This window comes from Vipera ursinii, assembly GCF_947247035.1.
Source record: "Vipera ursinii genome assembly, chromosome: 4".
In the NCBI taxonomy this organism is placed as follows: Eukaryota; Metazoa; Chordata; class Lepidosauria; order Squamata; family Viperidae; genus Vipera; species Vipera ursinii.
The window spans coordinates 23,282,551-23,308,546 of NC_139514.1; the positions used below are offsets into that span (position 1 = coordinate 23,282,551).

At 37.6% G+C, this 25,996-nt stretch overlaps 1 protein-coding gene across 1 annotated transcript in view; it reads right to left on the bottom strand.

The window, feature by feature from the left end:
- Nucleotides 1-390: 390 nt before the first annotated feature.
- Nucleotides 391-25,996, bottom strand: part of SLC7A1 (solute carrier family 7 member 1) — a 56,141-nt gene continuing 30,535 nt past the window's right edge. Inside the window, exons 3-12 of the mRNA XM_083362434.1 lie at nucleotides 25,701-25,856; nucleotides 24,340-24,493; nucleotides 20,912-21,033; nucleotides 19,776-19,998; nucleotides 17,819-17,958; nucleotides 16,598-16,700; nucleotides 14,683-14,894; nucleotides 13,440-13,606; nucleotides 11,442-11,550; nucleotides 391-10,728 (exon numbers count right to left, since the gene is read on the bottom strand). Coding sequence (XP_083218560.1) covers nucleotides 10,619-10,728; nucleotides 11,442-11,550; nucleotides 13,440-13,606; nucleotides 14,683-14,894; nucleotides 16,598-16,700; nucleotides 17,819-17,958; nucleotides 19,776-19,998; nucleotides 20,912-21,033; nucleotides 24,340-24,493; nucleotides 25,701-25,856 — 1,496 coding nt within the window. The 3' untranslated portion in view covers nucleotides 391-10,618. The remainder of the gene's footprint in view (nucleotides 10,729-11,441; nucleotides 11,551-13,439; nucleotides 13,607-14,682; nucleotides 14,895-16,597; nucleotides 16,701-17,818; nucleotides 17,959-19,775; nucleotides 19,999-20,911; nucleotides 21,034-24,339; nucleotides 24,494-25,700; nucleotides 25,857-25,996) is intronic.

The following is a 25,996-nucleotide window of genomic DNA, read 5'->3' on the forward strand; positions in this document are numbered from 1 at the left end:
TTTCCCCCTTAGGAATTTATTTTTGTAGCTGCGTTGCATGATATTATATTAAGAACATCTTCTTAGGTTAGCTCACGTCATGTTTGTAACACAAACTGCAGAATTAGATTTTACATAAGGGCAAAATGAATTGAGAACAGGAAAATAGTGACGATGACTTACCAATGCAATTTTATCAACTTTTTATACATAAATGTTAAAGACAGAAAATTACCACAGTATGCTTGTCCACTTATTATGTTATCATTGTGAACAGTGTTGGCTCATCTAATCCATGTTACCATGTTGATATATTTGTTCTTCTATTGCTTATAAGTTATGTATCACTCTTTGCTGACAGGCTATGGAGCTAGTCATTGACAGGTGAGTGATTTGTCCATTGGCATGTCTGTTGAGGTTGTTTCATTTCCCCTCACACAATAATGCTTCCAGCTATGATGGGGATTTCAGCTGATGGTGGTTAGAGCCAGCCTACAAAAGCTCAATCCCAACTGTTATTACTATGCATATGGCCAACTAGAAGATAATCATTACCCATGTATGCTATACTGATTATTTTCTGCATCCTTAACAGCAAAGCCAACTTTCTCCTTCTGCATCATAATTTGTTATTTTTAATTTCAAGCAGAAAATTATAATTTGCATGATGTTACATTGCTAAGCAATACCAAAACATAGAAGGCCCAATTCACCACTGCTATTGTGCCACCATCGCAAAGTACTTGTGAAACATGTTAAAGTCATTTTTGAGATGGCACGAAGAATTGATACAGAAGGCAACCATTTCAATGGAACTGCCAGATTGCTTTGGCTCACCTAATGTAACATTCTTGATGACTTTCGATGTGACCAGCTTCTCTGCAACTTATAAAACTATTGAAGATAGACAATGGGGATAGAACTAATAAATGATAATATTTGGGGATAGTCTACAATGGGGATAGTCCAACAGCCCAAAAACAGTAGTTACAAGAGTTCTGTACAAAGTTAAAAGAAGCTTGTTTTGTGCAGCTTCCATCTCACAACATTTAAAGCATGGAGCAGGCTGAACTATGTTCTTCATAGTTGGGCACTTAAATCTCAGTGCCAGGTGTGCATCCCTTTTCCTAATTAGGTTTAACCACAATCAGCTTGTATGAAAGGAAGTACAGGAACTAGCTTGGAAAAGTAATTCCTTTGAGTCCTGCTTCTATCATTTCAAACTCAATGTTGGACAGAATTGCTCCAAGTGTATGGGGCAAAGGGAGTTGTGAAGTATTCTTTTGAATCTTATATTCTAATAATTGCACTACTGGAAAGAAAAATGAGAGAACTCTGCCCAAAGTGGTACTGCTGGAAAGATTTAGGAAGTAAGAAATCAGTCTTGACAGAACTCTCCCAAAGATTGGCTATATTATGCTATATTATGCTGATACATTAGGTAAGTCTCCCCCTCACCCCCAAGAAACACACACACACACACACACACACACACACACACACACTAGCAATAATTAATCTTTAAACTAGAAGCCTTGTCTTAGATTAAGAATATTTTAATGTAAGCTTGTGAAAAATATTGGAGATGGTTTTACAATTAGAAATGTGTAGTTTTGGTAAATATACTATTTGAAGATCCAAGTGGAAATAGGTCAGGAACAAGATGTGTGCTCATACTCTCCTACTACATTTAACACATTAAAGTAAAACAGTTGCCCTGAGAAGTTCTTAACAGATGGCCTTTGACACAATTTGCTGGCTGATTGTTTAGGGAGCAATGCAATGCTGGAAGCATAACACACTTGCCATTCTTTTCACTAAACTGTTCTGTCTTACCTCAAAACCAAGAATGCAATCTCATCAATCTCACTGTAATCCTTTTTTGGGACAAGTGTAGCAGTATTATAGTACGTATCTCTGAGCCTCAAACAATATATGGCAGTTACAAAAAATTATGAGTTGTGTTTCCCTATATCCCCTCTTTTGTCTTTCCTGGAAGTCATCAAAATTCATTCTGGCCACCAAATTATCCCAGAAAAAATCTTCCATAGGTTGCCTAAAGGTTCTTCGAAGTAATTCATGAAGGAAACAAGCAGGTAGAAAAATAGTGAAATGATGGTTTGGCTACCTTAGAAAGAACTTTGGAGAGATTGCTGTAAGTCATATTTATCATCAACAAATCAGCCAGAAATGAACCCAAAGATATATTTTGGATTAAAGAACCCAAATCAGGTATTTTAGGGTCTGCGCTAATTGCATTTATGTCCCATGGACATATGGTAGACTTTCATGTAAAGTGTCTTCTGCCCACCCACCACCCCACCATTGTTGTAGGGGTTCGTGGTCTGATAATACATGACTGTTTGAATTAGAAGAAAAAGTTTGTATTATTTCAGTTACTGTGTAAAGGTGTGTGTAATATATTCCTGGTAATAAACACATGCTCCAGCATTACATTATGGCGTGCTTCTGTATTTCTTTCAGTAGCTTTACATCTACCAAACTTGTGCATTTGCTTTATAAAGACCACATCAATCATCTAATATTGGTGAATAAAAGAAACCCCAAAGTGATTTCATTACAACTTTTATTTTTTAACTAATGCTTGAAAATTCACATGCTTGCTGTCTTTTCAAAGACATTAGCATGAGAACCCCATGTATAAAATCAATATATATATATCATAAACTGGGCTAAGAAGTATTTAGTCTGTAATGCCCTTCCCAGTAATCCTCACTGATCAGAAATGCTGTATTTTTGCTTTGTAGTTTGAATATAATGCAGATTACCAGTGAAAGATTGCAAATACAACTGAAAATAATTTTGCAACGTGTTATGCAGCAGTTGCCAATAAGGCGATTTTGTCTATTTCCTTTCTTCTTTCCCATCACACATTTTACATTTGCTGTATTATTTCAATGGTATTCTACATTTTACAGTGCTCTTACCATTGACCGCTGCTATTTTGGGATTTTTGACGTCGTGTTCCAAAGGACATGACATTGCATTAAACTCAAGAGAGAGGAAGTCCCTCTTTCCTATTGTGCTATTTTCCCAGGGTCGGTGTGTACTTTTTTCTTTATTTGGGGCAGAAGTAAATAGTAAGAAGGGCTACTCTCTGCCACTCTCTCCCCATCTTCCTATCTTCTCCGAGTTCCTGCAGGAGGACCACTTACTTTTTCCAGATAAATCTGTTGCAGATAGCATTTGAAATCGAGACAACTATAATCTGTCGTTCTCCACAAAAGCCACCGAGAGGTGTAGCAATAGAAAAAGGAGGTAGAGGGCACATCCCATGCTAAGAAACCTATGTAATTAAATGGTTTAAAAAATATATTAAGACCACAGCAGTCTTAAGCAGAAGAGCTAGTGTTATAAAGAAATTGAAAACAAAAAGGCAAAATTCAGAAGTTGGATTCTTACACATAACAGCAATCACGTGCAACTTATTTGTTTTAAACAGAAACATTTATTAGAACTGGCAAGACAAAACTAACATAATTTATTTGAATTTCAAGGAACAAATTAATGCTGTTCACCTATTTACAAACTGATCACTAAAGTAAAAAAGAAAAAAAAAAGAATCCTCTCTCTCCAAAGGGAGACATTTACAGCATCCCTCAACAGAGGTTTGCTATTGAAGCAGAGGCCTTGTTCTAAATGAACCTTCACATATAAAGTAAAAAACAAAGTTTTTTATTTGAAGGAAGGGAGAAGCCAAAATCTGAACAAACCCAGAAGCTCCACTGAAGAGGCAAAAGCTTCTGACAGGATCAAGGTTTAAGTAACTATATCCTGAACCCATTATATATTTTGAGAAAATCATTAGAAAAATAGAAGAAAAACTTATATACATTTTACTCAGTAAAAATACGGACTAATTATTTCATGGCTTCTTGCTTATCAAAAGGTGGGTATTCCCGAAGAAACCACCATATTATCCAACAGATTGTAACATACAATTCCAAAGAGTGCCACACTGATTCTTTGTACCTGTGGGAGCAGAAGTACGCTGAAAGGCACGACAGTCATTTTATCACTCACCACCCTTCCAGCATTTGCAAAACGAAGCATGAGTGTGAAGATCCTTCGCCATCTAGAAAATTAATAAACTTGATAGGATTTTTCTTAGGATATGTGCTAAGAAGAATGAGAAAATATACCCTGAGGAATTCTAGGTTTGATTTAAAAAAACAAAACCAGGCACGGTTTTTGTAGGTTTGGCCTCTGCTTCAGAAATAAGGAGCGTTACAGGATGTAATTATTCCTTATCATGAGTCTCTGTAACAATCAGAATTGTGCGAAACATTTGAAAGAGGTAATTCACAAAGTACATTACTATTGCAAAGAGAGAGAAAAAAAATCTTTTCAAGGCTACTCAGCTGCCTCAAAAGTGATCCTGGTTAACTTTACATGGATAGTCATAGCTTTCTGATGGTCCTTCTGTGTCATCTCTATACAGAAATGCAGATGAGCAGAGACAGCCTTCAAAACAGTCACACAAGCCTTTGGAAGGCTATGGCTGTGTTAATACTTGAAAGAAAGATTGTCTGCAAATCACCTCCCTCAAATGCCTTGCACAAATGTTTTACCAAATATTAAACATTTTTACAATGAGGAACTATCTACTATGAATTTATTATCAGACAGTTAAAACATGCTTCCCCAACCTGGTGCCCACTGGCCATATTATTTTAGTCCAATACATATAAAGGGTAGCAGACTGTGGAACACTGCAACAAGAGGTTGGGGGGGAGGGGGGAAACCTACTCATTATGTTTCCGTGTTAAGTTTTTCTAAAGCTCTCACACTTCCTTCAGTATCACAAGAAGGCACCAATGATATAATTTCAGTAGTATACAAAATTTAAATGTGTAACACATCCTATGTACACTTTCTCAAAAGCAAAGTTTACTGTTTTCAATAGTGCATTCAACATTCTTTCTTAAGAGGGTGTTTTAGGGCTGTAGCCTCAACCAACTAAAAAATTCTTACACTTAAGATAAATATCAATAGAACTTCACTGTATTCCCTTCCTCTCTGAAAAAAACCCCTCTACAACATGCATATTTAACTCTACAACAGTCAAAGCTGCATGTATGAATTTAGAATTCATACCCAAACATAGCATCTGTACAACGTATGTCTGAATTTTGGTAAATGCAGAAGAGGTCCGTCACATAGCTTGGAAACTCCTTTTGTACAACTTAAATAAGATTGTTTCGTTTTGTTACCCTGTAAATACATCACATAATAAAATCAGAGATACATACTGAAAGGCAACCGAATGCAATCAGCAATTAAATGAGACAGCATCATATACACAAAGCACTTTGACCTTGCCTAATATGCCACTCATCTAGGGAAGCAGGCTTTAATGTACAAATTCCCTTATTAGAAGAGAAATCTAGTACATGTGGATGAGAGAGAACAAACAGTTCCTTCCACAACCATTTGCTTATGCTGTGCAGGCTCTGTATGAGAGTGACAAAAAGTGACGAGGAGCTATTTAACAGGAAAGTCAGACACATACATAATCTTTTCTCTCCTCTACCTCCCAATAAGATAATGGACTTACAAAGTTTCATATACACATTCAAGCTGTGGCATATAAAGGCTATTCAACCAGTCTGCAGTAGTGTTAAAACAATGAAGGTAATATGGAAACTGGTCCTACAAATTCTGTTAATATTTATATCTGAACTGGCTTCTGCTTAAGCCCTTGAAAACATATTGATTCCACTTATAGTCTGCTTCCTCCTATTGATAATTATCTATTCACTAACTGATAAAAACATATTTAATAAAGTATTTCTTTTTAAAAAATGGCCTAAAGAAAAGGAATTAAAAATCCTCACTTTATCAGACTATTCTATGATCCAGTGTTTGCAGCATGATTCCATTAAGTACAAGAGGATTAACAGAATTGATGAAAATAAAAATAGAAACCTGAAAATTGTTGTTTTTACTGACTAGGTTAAAATGTTTACTGCTTGCTGAACACTGATGAGACAACTCCCACTTGTCAACGCACTGGGTAAAAGTAGATATAGAGAAGGAAAGATGACAACCAAACATAAAAGGCAGAAAAAATGTACAAAATATATACAAAGTTAAATATTTCGAAGACAATTGTAAAATTTTAACAATTGAAAATATTAACAAAATAAGACTGCAATACAAGAGTTCACAATACAAGATTTTCAAATGCGTATGAATTTATATATTTATATAAATGGCATTGTAAGAGAATAGCCATGTGAGTCTATAGCAGCAACAAAAAAAGGTCTGGTAGCACTTTTTCTAACACATTTGAAAACTACCTTTTAATAAAATATTTTAGTTGAAAAAGGTACTACCAGATTAGTGATAATTGCTACTGGCTTTGGAAGGAACTGATGAACAAGCAATTTGTTGCTCTTGAAAAGCTGGAGTTGTAACAGGAATTAATTTGGAGATTAATCTGCATAAATTTGACTTAGTAAAACTGATTTTTATGGCCATGGTTTGATCAAATGGAAATTATCAACTTTGTTGTGCATGTTTATCCCATGCATTAAGGAAGCAACACTTATTCCCAATTAGATATCCTCTAGGTATGGAGAATTAAAAATCTCAGAATACTATGATAATTTTGGGACTTGTAATTCAAATACATTTGAAGAATATGTTATCAAAAGTCACTTTTTTCTCTACTTCTGCATGCACTGAGTTTGCAAATTTGGCTTTAGGCTAATAAAAACCTAATAAGATTTTAAAGCAAGCAATTCCTGAAAGTAGTAGTGACTTCCTTAGATTCAAAAGCACAATTATGGATAATCCCTTCTTATGAAGAAAAAACTGAACATTTTCTTTGAGGGAGCCGTGTGATTTTAGAAACACTATAGAATAGGATTTTATATAAAGTGTCCAGCAGCTATACAAAACGATCCTAATATTAAAATAATAATAATAATAGTTACTCATATATTTACAAAGATGAGCTCAAATAAATGGCAGTCTATTCTTTACTCTAGCAAACGTACAGCAGCAACATTTAGGTTTTCACCATTAGACCTCAAGCTTTTGTATGTTTCTCCATTCAGGTTTTACTACTGGAAGCAAGGAGGCTCCCTGTTTTGGGGGGTGGTATATTTACTGGTCTAGGGTTGCTCCCTGCCTTAGTCTCTGAATACCATCAGGAGCTATAAACATCTCCATAGAGACAAAAGCAACTAGTAATAATGAGAATATCCCACAAGAAGCTCTCTGAAAATCTTTCTCCCAGAAAACTTTTCCCAACATCTCCTGTTGCTGAATCTGAAGTGAGAGGAAAAGCAAAACTCATGCAAGTCTTGGATATGCATCAACCTAACTCAGAATTACAGTATGTCTCTCATCCCGATGTCATTCGGAAGTAGTGGACTTCAGCTCCCCAAATTCCCCGCACCATGGGAAGTGACAGCTGAAGGTGAGACTTGAGAGCCATTATCCTAGGAGACTGCTTTCGTTTAATATGTGATCTTTTCCACTAGTGATGGATGTGTGAAAAACTGTTTTAAAGGTTCCTTCGCGTGTGACAGAATTTTCTTCCAAAATCATTTCCATAAATGCCACACCTGAAAAGGAACAGCTTTTTACTGCATGCATCATACAGAAACCAAACGTGATATTCAGCGTTTAGGGCTTTTTCTGATAGTATTTTCCCTAGTACAGGTAGTCCTTAACTTGCAATCGTTCGTTTAATGATGGCTCAAATTAACAGCCACACTGGAAAAAGTAATTTATGACTTGCCCTCCGAGTTACAATTGTTGCACCCGCCCCACAGTCATGTGATCATGATTTGGGCGCTTGGCAACTGGATCACAATTATGACAGTTCCAGCATTCTGTGGTCACATGATCACAATTTGCAACCTTCCCAACCAGCTTCCTACAAGTAAAGTCATTAGGGGAAGCCAAATTTCCTTAATGACTGCATAATTCATTTAACAACCAGTGTAAAAATGGTTATAAAATCGGATCCAGTCACATGCTGACTTGTTTAATGACTGCATCACTTGGTGGCTGAAATTCCAGTCCCAACCGTGGTCATTATGTCAAGCCTACCTGTAAGTTTATAACTGAATTAGACTAAACACTGCAATCCAACCACACTAAATTATATCTAAGTAAAAGGTTGAAATCAGCATGGATGATACGAAATGGGACCATCCAGAAGAGATTTCTGCAAAGGACTTTTGCCATGTATGAAACAATCCATAAAGGAAGGCTGATTCAGCTAAAAATGAAGAGCTCAAAACAAGCTCCATCTCACTCCTCACAGACTCTAAAACAAGGACACATGATGTAATGGGATTCCATCCAGAAGAACTCGAAAACAAGTTCTAGGTATTTTCAAGTCACCTATACATTTTATCTGAAAGGAACATTTTCTAGCCAGCTCTAAGGGCCTTCCAAATCACCATGAGCAGCCTGGTCAATTTATCCGAGTTGTGCATTTCTCAATTATTCAATGCTGAGGCTCTTTAAAAAGAACACCCTCTTAATTGCAATTGTAGCCTTCACAGACTTTTGTGATGGCAAATGGAAGTACCAAATAAATACAATAAACTGTCTTGTATCAAGTTATGGGTCCAGCTGGGTCAACATTGTCTGCAGAAGCTCTGTCTAACCTTCCAGACAGGTAGATGTAACCCCTAAAATTCTCAGCAATCACCACGGTGACAGGAAAACCTTGAGTCAAAATTCACATCAAATAACATTATCCCTAGGGTGCAACCTGGACAAAACATAGGGAGTGCCATAAATAAATAACCCCCCTTCTAAATTTCTGCACACAAAATAAGCACAATCCTACTACAAAATGATTTCCCTTTCTTCTAAGTGCTATTTTTCCCCCATATAAGCTTGCTCAAATACAACACATCATGGGGCTAGACCAGGGGTAGGCAGCCTTGGCTCTTTTATGACTTGTGGACTTCAACTCCCAGAATTCCTGAGCTATGCTGGCTCAGGAATTCTGGGAGTTAAAGTCCACGAGTCATAAAAGAGCCAAGGTTGCCTACCCCTGGGCTAGACATAAATACCACGAACAAGTAATAATAAATTCAAGCCTCTGAGGTTAACAGTGTAAAAGAAAAAAGTACAACTACACTATTTACTAGAATATCAAAACCGCAAGCGTCAATATTATTTTATGGGTGTACAGACTTTTACCGTCCCTTTGGAAAAACCACGTTTTTAGAAGATGATTCTCCCTCTGCATAGATACTTCTATGATTTCCCCTGTCCCATCTATGCCTAACAGAGGAAATAACACAGTTTTAATTTTAAATCTGATGGCCTATTTGGAAAAGTCAGCCCTAACGGCATAAGGTGAGAAACTTGCATTCTATAGTCCCAAACATTACAGGCAAAACCTAAGACTAGCTCCTACTCTGCACTAGAAAAGCTGTATTTGTCACAACCTTCCTTCAATAAAATATAATTTTAAATATATTATTTCAAACATAACAGTAAAGACAATGGGGGAGTTTGACCCAAGAACCCTGTGTTCAATTCCATCTTTGAGGGGGGGGGGTCCATGGTGCTCTGCTTGCTTGTTTTCTTGCAGATGTTTCATTTCCCAAACTAGGTAACACAGACTAGACTAGCAGTGATGATGTTACCTAGTTTGGGCAATGAAACATCTGCAAGAAAACAAGCAAGCTCAGAGAGCACCAAGGACCCCTCACATCAACCCTGAGCTACAAATATTCTCCTTTAGTAATTCCACCTTTATTACAGGAAACTCTTGCCTTTTCTCAGCTACAGGGCATATCAGTGACCTACATCACAATATTATGTTGAAATACAAGGATGGGAAAGGCTGCCTTTGACCAGGACTGTCTGATCTGAAATGTAAACATCCCAACCAAGCAATTTTGCCTTTCATTTGGCAGATCTGCATACCTGTAAGTCATAACTTTTTACACAGCAGCTCTATCATAAGCAACAGACTCTGCTTCCTATCTAAACAGCTGTTTGAAGCATAGGAGAGGAATTCAGCTACAGGTTGCACAGAAGCCTCCGAGGATTGCAGGAAGCCTGGTTTGTCCACATTTGCTAAAGGAAATTGCCATTAACGTTGGATGCCAAAACTCAGGCATCACCCCCTCTTTAAATATGTTAAGCACAATGTTTAAGTAGCACCACTCCCTCTCTTTTCATTCCAGTCTTGGGGTGTGGATAGAGTTTATAAACATGTAAGAGGGTTTATGTGTGGTTTGGTTTGGGTTTGCTTTAGTTTAGTTCTGGTGCTGCAATACAAGTGAATATTGGAGAAACAGTATAGAGTGTGCTCAATTCCAGTAGCCAGGAATTAATTCACAAGTCTGAGAATCTTATTCTCACAGTAACATTGGAAGTATACTAGCACCTTCTATTCAAAGAGTAAAGAAGAAAAACAGCTGTCAGCAAGAAGTAACAGTATTGTTGGAAGCGTGTCAGAGGCTAGTTTTTTTTTTCCTTGTGATCCCTCCCAGCTGCATCCCCATGTTAAAGGGGACATGAGAGCCCACCTGATACTCCACCAAAAAAAAAGTTCTTTCAGAATCTGGGAGAGAAGTACCCTGCTGTGCAGTAATAGCTCTCAATACCCTCCTGAACAAGAAGGATGTCATTTACAAGTGTCCATATTGTTATCTGTACTTCTTTCTTGATCCGTTGGTGCTGAATAAGATGCCTCTACGCTGTGCCATATGCCATAGCCAAAATATATAACCAGGCCTGGAGGAAAGAGGAAAATGGAGTAGCATTAGGAAACGTGTGGTAGCACGTAGGATGTATCAATTTATGAATCTCTTACCTGTAAGGAATACAATACAAAATGAGATGATGCTTTTGTGGAACATCAAAGATCTTGACTATAGGTTTCTTTAGAAGTAGTGCAGTATGACTGAGGGGGAACTGATTATTTTTCTAGAGACTCTATCTCTATCAAGTTTATCTCTGATTTGAGAAGCAAATCAGAGGTATTTTGCAGACTGCTTTCTACCAAAAAAATAGGGAACTCTATTTTAATTCTGCATACATCAGATCTTGCCATATTTCTCCCTTGCTTTCAATATTTACAACCTTAATTGTCATAACATACCTTGCGTGGGCCTATTCCTGGAGATGATTTAAAAGATTTAATCAGAGCAATTAAAGGCTACTCCCAGGTCTTAATGTGTGTGAATCTGTGTTTGTTTTGTTTTAGACAAAACCTAAAACAGTTTCGTACTAGCTGCCTGGGTTGACATGCTTATTAAAATGCTTGGTTTAAATCTTTTTCTTTTTAATCCTTGGAATCTCATACTATATGGAAGGTTACTCAGTTGTAGCTTTAAGTCTTCTGACCACAAGGGTAAAGAATCTGAACTCCACTTCTTCAAAACTTGTGGTTCAGTAATCTGCCTATGTGAACAAAAATGTCATCATATAACACAGCTGAAATTTACCTATGACCATCCAGATGGCAAATCGTATCCAGGTGCCGCAATCCAGCTGCATCATGAGATAAACATTCACAAAGATGCTCAGGATTGGAAGGACAGGCAAAAAAGGGACCTACAAAACAAAGGCAAAATTGTGCTTCTGGATCACATTTAGGAGTATGGATACCCCAGTTCACATATCTACCTTCTCCTGATTCCATTTGAAGGAATTGTTTTCAGTATTAGCAAGCATATAATATAGTGAATGTATGCAAAGCAGCAAATTCTTGCAGGTGCTTCGGAGTACAGCTCTAACTGGATAAATAAGATGCTGCAAGAATTCTCTGGAATCAGAAACTATTGACAATACATTTTAAAAGATGTCATGTTTACTGGCTTTCGTCTAGGTCAGACATGTCAAACTCGCGACATCACGTGACGTGGCGCAATGTATCGGAACATTTTTGCCATTGCTGGCAATGGGGTGGGCGCGGCTTCTGGATGACGCGTCCGGCCCACGGGCCGGCAGTTTAACACCCCTGATCTAAGTGAGTCAGATGAACATTGGAGATTCAATTATCCAAGTGCAGATTTATACATACATACAAGTTTGCAATTGCAATATTTTAGACACATATTTTTAAAAAATTAAATCCTTTCTATTCTACACAATATGACCACATTTCAGAGATGGTGTTTTAGGAGATATTCTTGATAGTGGTTCGATGTGGCAAAACAGGAAGGTAACTAGACAACTTGTATGGAAACTTTCTTTTGTATCATACAATGAAATGAGTAAGGAGCTTTCTCAGGAGATTTAGCATGAAAGCATGTTTTGTTAGGATTGAAAATTTATTAATATGATAAAGAGTTTCCATGATAAAGTTGACTTTTAAATATTGTTTCTGAATGTTATTTTCTGTATACGCTTTCTGATATTTATGTTGTAGCAATAATTCAACAGAAGCTGGTCCTAATATATTCCTTTCAATGTGTATTCAACAGTGTGTGCCTACTTACTCTCTTGTAATAGCTTGCTCTCCAATGAATGTACCGTAAGTGCAAACATTAATTCCCTTCTTGCTAATTATCCCAGGACTGGAGTGAGCATTTGAAAGGGTGGGGGAATGGGAGAAAGGAAAGCAGTCACGCTCATAAGATTTCCAATGTAGCAATCAATTCACTTAATGACAGCTGTCAATCTAATTGTGGTCACTAAATAAGGGCTGCATTAATTTCTATTAACAACTCCAATTTATTTGAATGAGTTGATACACAGAAACAAAACTATATAATGCTTATACTCCAACACAGATATTATATTACATAATTAAGGCTTGCACATCATATAGGCATGCTGAATTCAAATCCTCTTTTTATCATAAGTTTGTGCATACAATGTAAATATTTGGGGATGCACACAATTTCTGTTATGCCAGGTGGCGAATGTACACCACAAGTTTTTGCATAACTACAATTCCCATCAAACCCAGTTTGCACAGATTTTCATACCGAATGCTGAAAGTTGCAACATCTGAAAAGTCACCAACCCCTTGTCTAACTTTACAACTGATGTGCTTTCCTTCCTCTACTTTATGTATGTATACATTTTCTCACTCACTCACTTACACTTTCACTATTCTATGAAAAGAATTAAGACTTCATTTCTAGAGGTCACCCCATAATGCAATGAGTTACGTTTTTTGGGAAGATTATATTAGGAATATCAAAACAAAAACAGCAGCCTTGCATGCCATCGATCTCCCAGTACATTCAAATAGAATATCAGACAAGGTGAGAACCCTCCTTCCCACAAAAACAGCATTCAGAAAGCTGAAGGTCATGTCTGAAGGACACAGATGTTCAATCTGCGTGGGAAAGTGTTTTTTGCTATCTCCCCACACTGCTGCTTTTCTAGCAAAAGCAGACTGATCTCCACTAATCTCTCTTTCCAATCAAAAAGCCAGCAAGGGCTCCATTTCTTATTTTTATGCATGTACGCTAGCTTTACATATCACTTGCCTTAAATGAGAGTTTGGTTTTGCTTTCAGGCTGCCTCCAAATGATGACCACGAAAACAAAGCAGATGAGGAAGTTGACAACAAGCATGCTAATGGCCCATATTGCTCCTCTGGTCAGAACCTCCTTGCCAAGGACAGCCAAGCTACAGAAGCTGATAATAAGAAAACCTAAGAACAAGAAACGTTAAGATGTTGGATGCATTGTTAAACCTGGTGGGGAGGAATACAAAAAAACAGCTGTAATTAGTAGCTAAGTGAAAATAATACAATCTGTGACATATGCAGGGAGACAGCCCAGGATCCATAGCTACCAACATCCATTTTCCTAAGCGACTGTTTTGCTTACTGAATCCTGTAGAGCAGCGGTCCCCACCTTTCTGGCTTGGCAGCTGGCAGGGGGGAGGGGACCTGGACCGTGCAAGGGACCCATGCTATAGAGCAAAAAGTTCATCTACAGGTAATTCTTGCTTGACAACTATCTGTACAGCAACCCTTAGACGTTATGATTGCACAGAAGAAATGATAATTATAGCTGGTTCTCAAAATTACAGCTATTGCAACACACACACACCGGTCATGTAATCAAAATCTGGATGCTTGGTAGCCCACTCTCATTTACAACCACAGGCTGTGCTTCAGCTCCCCTCACCCCCCCCTATCTCCCTCCCTATCTCTGCCCCTTTGGCGGACCAACACTCTGCCACTACCCCTGCTACTCCCTCCCCGGATTTTGCCTTCTTTCTCCCACTGCTGACCAGACAGGAGGGGACAGTTGCACTGGAGACAAGTACAATAGGGCAGGAGAAGCATGAGATCCTTACTCAGGGATAGCATGGCCCTGGCTTTACAACTACAGCCGGGACTACTACTGGAATTGCCATGACTAAGTGGTACAGTTATACGTGTCACCCAATTTTGCTTAGCAACAGAAATTCCAGTCCCAATTAGGGTGGTTAAGTGGGGACTACCTGAATTAGGATTGTCGTGTATTCTGTGCTTCTTTGATGGGCTTCCTTTGACCTTGAATTGCCAGTTCTTTGCCTGTTTTTTAGGGGTTGTCTCACCATTATCTCTTAATTTCCACAATGGTTTTATTCTAAAGATAACTAAATCAAAACACAAAACTGCAAGGACATTCTCCGTTCCATCAACAAACTCACTAATCGACTTTTAAGGGAGGAAACTCAGCAATCATGAGCCACAACGATTGAGAATAATACTAGTTTTTGGAAACAGCTGCTTACCTATGACACAAGTAGAGACATTCACTATAAATCCCGAAAGTTTAGAAGGAACTGTATTTTTGGGGACAAGGAGAACTTTTAAAGATAATTTCTCTCCCTCTCCCGGCAGAAATGCAGTCTGAGATTCACTTGTGCTCACAGACTCATTTGTTTCTGCCTCATCTGTTGTACTAGCCATCTGATATGCCAAGTTAGGCTGCTCAGGTTGGTACCTATAGGGGAAACAAACAAACATAACAGACACATAGCATTGTAGTACTGGGAATTATAAACAAGCCATTGGAAGGTTTTATTTGAGTATTAGAAGAACGTATCAAAAGTAGAATAGTGGAATAAGAGGCAGAAACTTTATCACTGTCAACTGTAACTACAAGTATTAGGTTTTATTTCATGTATTCCTATGAAATCCATAAAATGAGATGCAAATTGCAGAGCTGCCAAAGCTACATATAGACAAAAATGTTAAGTTTAAATGTGTTACGTTCTTCTTAGAGCTTTATTGCTCTGATAAATGGCCCACCATAAGTTGGATATCTTGATTATGGTGTTACTCAGGTATTACATACTACCTTTGTCTTCAAAGAGAAAATATTCTTTAAAAATGTGTTACATTTTATTGCAATCTGCAGTTTGTGCTTAATGTTCAACTATCAAAGGAACAGCAAAAATCGCAGAGAAAAAGTACAGACTCAAGTAACTTCTGTTTTTAAAAAATGGGAATCAATTGCTTATTTATTTCATCTGACGTACATTTGTCAGGAAGATCTACACTTTACAGAGTAGTTCTGACAGTCTAGTTGCTAGTTTGTTCAGTTTTGCGCTTGCACATATATTCACGGAGCACCACAGGGGACAAACTAGCTTGTACCATCTGGCTAGTGGCATTTGGATTGATGACAAATTTTGGGGTTCCTCCACCTTATGGTTCCTTATGTCTGGGCAGGTCCAATGCTGACTCCCTTCCTTTTTGTGCAGCTAGCCAAGGGGTAGGCAACCTTGGCTCTTTTATGACTCGTGGACTTCAACTCCCAGAATACCTGAGCCAGCATGGCTGGCTCAAGAATTCTGGGAGTTGAAGTCCATGAGTCGTAGAAGACCCAAGGTTGCCTACCCCTAAGCTAGCCTTGCCCACCAGAACGGTTCCCATTTATTTACTCGCGATAGTGCTTTCGAACTGCTAGGTAGCCAGGGCAGAAGTTTGAGGCAAGTGATGGGAACTCACCCTGGCCCGCATTGCTATAGGGCTTGAATTGCCGAAGTGCTAACCACTGCACCACACCAGCTGAATCAACTGCTGTTTTAAACAGGTGAACAGCATGTGAACAGAATCAACTGCTGTTCATCTGCTTAATTCTGCAGTTGTTTTTATGTACTAGTAGAGCAAGCTTTCTACACTTAATATAGCGCTTTTCATTGTCATATTGATATGGCGTCCTTTTTCATACTATCCAACTGCTTCTCTAACTTAGTAAATGAAGCTGCACAAATTCCTAACCCTTGAAAATGAAAGCTGAAGCATGCAGAATAGGCTTATCCAGATTTGGGGCAGAGGTATCGCAAGAAAAATCGTATGTGAAGCAGTTTGCCAAAATAAACAAAGATAAAAGTCCAAACATCTGTTTTGCATTTGTGTGAAAAGGGTAAAATGACCTGTCCCAAGGGCAGCAGAGCAGATGGGACACAAAGACATCTGCACCAATAATGAAGCAGCCTATTTTAATTGTAGATAATCATTTGCCCTGACTAGCATACCAAATTGTTCCCAATGTCTCCCAGGATCTGCTGTCGTTGAGCAAGAGGTTCAGTTCACATTTTGAACTTAATAGGTAATAAAGTCTAAAATTAAATACCCTTCGGGAAAGCAAATTTGGGCTATGTTTGGGGTGGCTTTGTCAGCAATGCTGTTGTTTCTTACCTTAGTACCAAGACACAGGCAGCCACCAAGGAGTAAGCTAGAAGAGTCCCGATAGACATCAGGTCTACAAGATCCTTGAGGTCTAAGAGAAAGGCCATGACAGCTAATGGCAGAGAGAGAGGAAGAGAAAAAGAAAGGGAGATGGAGAGTGAGAGAGAAAGAGAGAGAGAGAAGACACCAATTAAGTAGAAGGATAGTTTTCATTTCATGTACAACCTTGATGAATCATGACAATTTAATCCTTATCCATACTTCTGGGCCAACAAGTTCTTCTGTTTCCCAGGAGGTGATGTAAAATTCGTGAGAAAAAGTAAGAAAATCAGAGTTCAAAAAAAGGTAAACCGTACATCAAGTTGTGCGTGACTTACACAACACGGTTAGTAAGAGCAGTAATATTATTTCTGAATAATAATAATAATAATAATAATAATAATAATAATAATAATAATAATAATAATAATAATAATAATAATAATAATAATTTTATTTGTATACCGCCCTTCTCCTGAAGGACTCAGGGCGGTGAACAGGGCAAACATATAAAAGTACAAAATTACAAAAGTTTAAAAGAATTAAACAAAATGCCCAAGCTAAAACAGTAGGTAAATATATTTACAACAACAATAAAATCCCAACCCATCCCCCATCAGGCCAGGCCGGCTTGTTCGCACAAATAAGTCTTCAGATCGCGCCGGAAGGAGCGAAGGTCGGGCGCCATCCGGAGCTCAACCGGCAACCGATTCCATAAATCCGGGGCGCCCACTGAGAAGGACCTCCCCCTGGGGGCCACCAGACGACATTCTCTGACTGGTGGCACCCTGAGGAGGCCCTCTCTGTGGGAACGCACAGGGCGGAGGGAAGTTGATGCTGGCAGCAGGTGATCCCTAAGGTACTCCGGACCCATGCCATGTAGGGCCTTGAAAACCATTACCAGAACCTTGAATCTCACTCGGAAGACAACTGGGAGCCAATGCAGCTCACGGAGCAGAGGTGTAACATGGGAGTATCGGGAGACTTGAATGAGTGAGTCTTGCAACCTTAAAAATATTTGCATCTTAAAAGTGTAGTAAAATATGTAAGATTAGTTTTGATCTGTTTTATGGATCCTGGGTGTTCTCCTTATAGTTATGAGGCATGTGTTTACAATATGCACACCCATACACATACAGTTGTGGGGGAACCTAGTAATTACTTAATTCGTTCTTAAGGAATCTTTCTTACCTGCAACAGCTCCTGAGGTTATAGTAGCTAACATTGGGGTTTTTGTCCTTTCATTGATTCGAGACAAAAATTTGAATAGTAATCCATCTTCTGCCATCGCGTAAATAACCCGAGGCATTGGAAACATGGATCCAAGCAAGCTAGAAAAAGACAAGAGACATTAATGTTGACTTATTTCTTGTGTACAAAAAGTGGGGCATGAAATAAAATTGTTTAACATAATCCAGCAACGCAGTCTCTGTTGCAGGGAATTCAATTTTTAAGGAATAAGTGTCCTTTCCCTAAATTGGGAGAGTAATTGTAACGGATAATGGGAAAGTTTTGCTCTTTTGCAGCAGTGATTCGTAGACCTTCACCATAATGAAAATGGAATTTAAAAAATCAGTCAGATACTTATATTTGCTGCAGAAGAAAGTGAAAATTTCCATTCCTTTTTATATTTTCTCATTACACTTTTTCTCCTTGGTTCTCCCATGTTGTATTAGTGTGTGTTAGTTTTAATGTTTTTTTAAAAAACCTTTTAATAAAATGTATTCCAAAAATAATTAGAGACAGGTAATCCTCAACTTACAACCAAAATTAGGACCAGAACTGCCATCACTAAGCATAGTAGCTATTAAGTGAGTTATGCCCAATTTTACTGTAGTTGTTAAGCGGATCACTATGGTCATTAAGTGAATCACTGTTATTAAGTGAATCTGGCTTCCCCCATTAACTTTACTTGTTGGAAGCCAGCTAGGAAAGTTGCAAATGATGATCACATGACACTGAGATACTGCCATCGTCATAAATACATGCCGGTTGCCAAGAGCCCAAATTTTAATCATGTGACCATGGGGACACTGCGACGGATATAAGTGGGAGGACCAGTGGTAGGTCACTTTTGTCAGCACAGTTGTAAATTTGAACAATCACTAACAAATGGCCACCAGTTGAGGACTACCTGTATATTAAAGTGGGATTTTAAAAAATTCTGTACTCATTTTAATGATAAATACTAAACATTGGCATTGCATTGCAAACTTTATCTGAAGGAAATATGTATGGTTCTCTTTTTTTATGTTGAGAATCTTTTCTGGACTATGAGAGCTAGGATACAAACTACTAAAAGTAGGTAGGACAGGATAAAGAAATGAATGAGGCTGCATAAAAACTGAATCTGATTCTATTTCCTTTAAATAAATGACTATATTTATGTCTTCTTTTTTCACAATAAAAATGACAAATTAGGGATAACTGCTGGAATGTAACAAAAGTTTCCTTGATTTGTGTTCAAAGACCTCAGATTGTATTTTGGCTTCTCTTCTGAAACTGCTCAGGCAAGCTTGTATTTCCAGACCTGTTAGATTTTGGATGTATGTTTCGTTCCTTGTTATCTATGTGGCCTTGAGTAAATTACTCTTCTAATCTAACTGTTTGAAACTACTTGCAGCCAGAGGCTGCTGAAGGAGTGTGTGTCTTACTTTGTTCTGGGGCTTGCCAGAAATGTGGGAGCATTTGGGGAAAATTTGGAGCAATTAAAGGGCGGTTTGAATTGCCAGCTGACTGCATTACCTCTATGCTGTGCCCTGGGTCATCACACCAAATATATCAAATCTGAACTATGGAAACATAGCAAAAGCAATAACCCTTAGACTTATATACCGCTTCATAGTGCTTTACAGCCCTCTCTAAGTGGCTTTACAGAGTCAGCATGTTGCCCCCAGCAATCTGGGTCCTCAGAAGGATGGAAGGCCAAGCCAACCTTGAATAGGTCAGGATCGAACTGTTGGAGTGAGCAAAGAGTTAGCCTGCAGTACTGCATTCTAACCACTGTGCCACCAATGGCTCTTAAAATAGTTTAAAAAAGCCAGCTCCTAAATTAGCCATGAACATTTTTATTTAAAGATGAACACACTCTTCAGTGAGTACGTGAAGACACTGTTACCCCATGTAAGCAAAATGTTATAGCCGTTACCTTGTAGAAAGAGCACACAGCGATCCAACAGCTACTGCATAGTTTGCTCCTTCCCATCCCACATACTTAAAAGCAACTGGCAGTGGACTATTTTTATCAAGCAGATAGTAAGGCATCATGAGAGTAAGAGCAGCCGACACCCCAAAATATGCAACAAAGCAGATCAGAAGTGAGGCCACTATGCCTATTGGAATAGCTTTCTGGGGATTTTTTACTTCTTCACCTAAAAAAGGGAGATATAATCCAAAGATTACAAGACAGATTTAATTATTTCCTTTTGGTGAAAAAACTGCATTTGACATTTTTCCTCTAGTGAAAGCACCAAATTAAAAGTTGTCAGTAGCATATTAAATTACTGTAAAAGCACATTTTACAACCCCTTTTTAAATTATTACACATTATTTCCCTGAATTACCTAATTGTTTCCAATAAGGAAAATCTACAGTTGTTTATGAAACATATAACATCTAATTACATTTGCATATCATGTTAAGAGGTATTGCCTAGATAAATAACTTACATCTTTGAGAATCAAGCTATACAATTTGATTCAACACCTTAATTTGTACTTTAAAATTATGCAATGCAACATAAAACTTCAGGCCTCCTTCTACTGCTGTTATCCAAATGCTAAGAATATATTAGTAGAACTTCATTTTCAAGCTTATTTATAAGATAATGAAAACTAAGAGTAAGAGGTAGTGATATCCAAAATCACATCAAAAACTGGCATAAAGCGATCTACTGATTAAATTTTGCAATGTTGATTTATTTCTGAGCAGAAATGAATAGCGTCACGCTGCATGGTATAATTAATCACTTAATCAAATATGGCTGAAATTAATATTCTGATGCAAGTTCAGGTTCCACCAGTACATTCTACTGTTTATGTCTTAAAACACAGAATCCCTTCTCCAAGAATCTAATTAGATTCTGATCTGTATGTAAATATAATATATTTCATGCTGAAAAGAAGAAACATCATTCAGAGCTGCAGGAACTATTTTCAGAGATGAATCTGCAGAAGAATGGAAAAAATGGCTCAGAGTCTCCTAATGAGTAGTACACAAAGAAGGCCCAACTAAGAGTAGAAGTTATTATTTTTAAAAAAAAAATTTCTTTTTTTGTTACCTTACCTGTGGTGGCAATGCAGTCGAATCCCACAAAAGCATAAAAGCATGTCGCTGCCCCTGAAAGAACTCCAGAAAAACCATATGGCATAAACCCACCAACGCCATGCAGCAGATTCTGTGTGGAACTAGAAGAAGCAGTAAGAAATCAGAAGTGATTCTGATTACCCAATTCCAAGAATATCTCTTGCAACTATGAAAATTCAACAGGACAATTTCAGAACAGAGCTGATTCATCAAGATTTACCAATACTAAATGGCTACTATATTATACATTTATTAATTTATGTGTAACAGCCTCCCAGGACTCATTTGCACCTCCATTAAACAACTGCACAAATAAATGGATCTCTAGAAATTATTATTATTATTATTATTATTATTATTATTATTATTATTATTATTATTATTATTAATGATGATGATGATGTTGCAAAAGACCTTGGAGGTCATCTAGTCCAATCCCCCTACTCAGGCAGGAAGCCCTATACCATTTCGGACAAATGGCTGTCCAATCTCTTCTTTAAAACTTCCAGTGTTGGAGCATTCACAGCTTCTGGAGGCAGGTTGTTCCACTGATTAATTGTTCTAACTTGTCAGGTAGTTTCTTCTTAGTTCTAGGTTGCTTGTCCCCTTGATTAGTTTCTATCCATTGCTTCTTCTCCCGCCTTCGGGCGCTTTGGAAAATAGCTTGAGTCCCTCCTCTTTGTGGCAGCCCCTGAGATATTGGAACACTGCTATCATGTCCCCCCTTGTCCTTCTCTTCATAAAACTAGACATACCCAATTCCAGCAACCGTTCTTTATGTTTTAGCCTCCAGCCCCCTAATCATCTTTGCTGCTCTTCTCTGTACTCTTTCTAGAGTCTCAACATCTTTTTTACATCGTGGTGACCAAAACTGGATGCAGTATTCCAAGTGTGGCCTTACCAAGGCATTGTAAAGTGGTATTTACCGGTCTACTATAGAGAGCGTCCTCTCTTATGGTATTGTGGTTTGGTATGCTGGTCTGACAGCCGCGGACAGGAAAGTATTACAGAGGGTAGTGAGCACAGCACAAGACATTGTGGGCTGTTCCCTGACACCACTGGATGACATAGCCAGGGCTCGTTGCCTTGGAAGAGTGAGGAAGATTCTCAGGGATGACTCACACCCTGGACGGTATCTCTTTACTCTCCTACCATCCGGTAGGAGATATAGGCGTATAGCCAGCCGTACCAACAGGCTGAAAAATAGCTTTTATCCGTGGGCTGTTAGGCTTTTAAATGGGACATAATCTTATGCAGAAATTGACTTGGGAGGCCGGTGTGTGGTGTAGTTGGTTCACATGGTGTGGTAGGATGGAGGGTTTGTTGTCACTGTGTGTTGGGGGGAGGGAGCACGGGGGGAGGCTCAGCTAATCTCAATGTACACATGTTGTACTTTGACAATAAAGGTTGTTTATTATTATTATTATTATTATTATTATTATTATTATTATTATTATTATTATTATTATTTCACGTGATCTTGATTCTATCCCTGTTAATACAGCCTAGCACTGTGTTGGCTTTATGTTAATATAAATCTGTAATAATCCAAGTACATATAAAACCCTCATCAAAATCAATAGGATCTATTTTTGTGTACTGTAAATATGAACAGGACTGGGCAGCATGACTTATTTTTTTAATTTTTATAGTTTGGTTTTAAACCTATTTTCAGAGTTTGGAACAAGCTGAATGATTATGTTTTTCAAAAATTAACCATTTGAATTAAGTAACAATAAGAAGCCCTGTGTATGCTGTCATTAAATTCTGGGTGGACAGGGAGGGGAGGAAAGGAGAGGTTCAGCTTTGTAAATCAAAGAATATTCTAATCCTGTAATTACTACCTGCATTTCAGAGATACAGACCTCTGTTTAGAGGCAGGGTTATTTAGTTCAATTTAAAATTCAGATTCACTAAAATCTTAATTGTCTTAGCTTGTGCGGTTAAGCTGTATAAAATGTACTCCAAAGTTTAGCCAGGCAACTCTTCCACGACTATACCCAAAGAACAGTACAAACTGGCTGGTCCGTTTGGTTCCAAGGTTTTATTACTTCTCTTTTTAAATTTATTTTTATTCTTTCCAAGTAGTCAAGGTTTTATTATATAAAATGTCTTGTATTATATAAAGTATCTTACATCCATGCAAATTGTTCTATTCTGCAAAAAAACAACAAGGTCTTGGAGAACTTTCAAGATTAGGTTGATTAAAAAGGCAAAAAGACTTGCTGCCTTCTAGATTCCCTTTGGGGAGACAACAAACATGCCAATTCTTAGGAACAAGAGGACAAGGCAAGGAGAAAAATGGGTACTGTCAAAGAAGAAAGTAGGCACAACTAGAATGCATTTCTCAAGTTATGTGTACTTTTTTCTCCTAACTTGATTCCTTCCATTGCCTCTTTCCTTAACAGGTCTTAAATCTGTCAATTATAATTTACTTACTAAATATTGGCAACAGCCTATGGACTGAGTGTCTAAAAAGGACAGGGACTTGGGGCAGAGGCAATGTACCCATGGCACAGAGAATTATAGCTTTTCTCTTAGATCAACCACAAAAGGAGGCAACCTTCCTAGCTGTCAAACTTCAGTATATTTAACCAGGACTAACAAAAGCTGCTCTGTGTGGTGAAAAACTCTCACTGTGTTGCTTAGGAGGTAATAACGAAGGAACTCAATGTTGCAAAGCAGCAGTGACATCTCAAATATTTTATTCTTCTTAGTACAGAAACTTCTTTCTGTGGGGGAAGTTTTTGCAAGCATGAACAGAGCATGATTTTCCATCTGCTAGTCACAAACTCTGCAAGATCTACATAACATTAAGTGACAAAAATGGGCAGCCCACACTGTACTCTTCTTTGATTTTAAATGTAATTTGAACATACACATGAAGCCTGTGAATAACCGCAATTTTACTAATTCACATATGAGGCTGCATCTACAGTGGCATTAATTCTAGATGGAATGGTGAAAAAGCTATAATCCCAAACATCTGACTACAGTTATGTTGGGTAAGGCCGTCCACTCTGAAGCAGCGGCTCTTATGTTATTTGCAACAGAAGCACTTCTCATGAAAATATATTCAGGTATACAATTAATTTCTATCCACAGCAACAGAATATAGTGAAAGCATATTGCAACTAGCTGAGCTTTGAACCACTTATGATTCAAAGAGGAGCCTATGTACAAACCATAGGCAGCCTGGCACCAGCCATGAGACTGATTTTTATTAATTGATCAATTAATAAGCAATTGTATAATATTGAATTTGTTTCCATCAACCACCTGATGTGTTACAAACTGCCCCCTTCTCTTATCTGATATCTGATACACAGTCAATGTGTGCTAAACAAAAGCCATGAATGCATATATTATTTCAGGAATGTATATATAAAAATTAAGAGCCAACATACTTCTCCGAAAGTGAGAGATTTTCTGGGATCTGCCAGTTTTTTATTGAGCCTTTCACAAAACCTGACACCATCACAAAGCCCAAGACCAGGACATTGATACAAGTGAACACTTTGTTAACCATTGCAGATTCTTTCACACCAAAAGTCAGAAGTCCTAAAAAAAAATACAGTGGATAATTGTACTATAACTGTTTAATCAACATCAACAAGAAAAAAAGATATTCTTGGAAAGAATTGCATCAACATTTCCCAATTTAGTTTTGGAAAGACTTTTACCAACATATTTCTTAGCTGCTAGCTCCTTAAACAATTTTTTGAAACAGAGGTGAGGAAAGGAAATTATCCAAAACTTTCATTCAGATTCCGTAGTAATACTTTAAGTGACAAAATATGGTCCCTTTCCTACTAATTTTATGTTTCAGATTATGCATATCCAAAATATTTTCATAACAACAAAGCTATTGTTTGGCTGTGTTGTGAATTTAGCCATGGACGAACTTTGTAATGACTTAAACATTTCCAGTTGCCAATTATTTCAGTAACATGATTCAGTATTTATAAAGTGCACCTCTTACACGATCAGAATACCAATGTATGGTTTTGATCCAAACTATGAAATTGTATTCAAGAATATTTTTAAGCATACATAATTTTTAAGAAGGTGCCTAGACATGTTCTGGGTCAGTCATGGAAATCTCCATTGCTAGCTGTTGAGTGATGTCTCACACAGGAATGAGACTCAACAAGCTTTCAAGTTGTTTTACAAAGGAATGTAACAGATATGGGGAGTAAGAATTAGGAAAAAAACCTTTCAGATCTGAAAGATGATTTGGCAAGTGTAGAAATAAGATTGAATAACTTTCTCATTGGTTTTCAGAAAACAGAGCCTTTATGCTAGATGGTCAGAGTTGCTAAGCAACTGGAAAGCATCTTGCATGACATCTGAAAAGCACGTAATCAGAAAATTCTGTACTGAGTATTTACATTGAGGCCTTTGAGGTAAACATCAAAAGTAAATCTGGATTTAACATATACATTGCTTCTTAGGTCACAAGTGAAAAAATGAGAAGTTTCAAAGCCCATTCTAAAGGTAATCTTTAATCACAGTTTTTATTACAAGAAAAAAGTACAGGTAGAATTTTGATAATTTCCAGCTTGTACCTACATGCACACATAAATAATTTTAAACGGTAGCAAAAAAAGAAACCTATCTCTGCAACTGAAGGACAACTTGATCCAGCAAATAAGAAAGCTTTTTAAAAATGGCAAAATAAATAAGGCTATTCATTTTCCCTGCAAAATAAGATTTCAAAAGCACCACAAAATGCTCATCCCAAATAATATTTATTTATTTCTCTCACCTGTTAGGATTAGTATAATGAAAACAGAAAAAACATCTGGGTATCTTGCTAGACCAGGAACATGCATAGACATGTAGCGACTAAAGAACTTCTCAATATGCTCGCCTATAAGCTCATCAAATGTTGCACTCCAAGCTCTGGCTACACTTGATGTCCCTGTATGGGAATAAAAATGAAAGCTACCTCTTGATAACATTATATCCATTAACATACACAGGGCACTATTTCATCTGGACAAGGTTATGCAAAACAAAACAAAAAAAGCCAAGTAATTTATAAAACATGTAAAAATACAT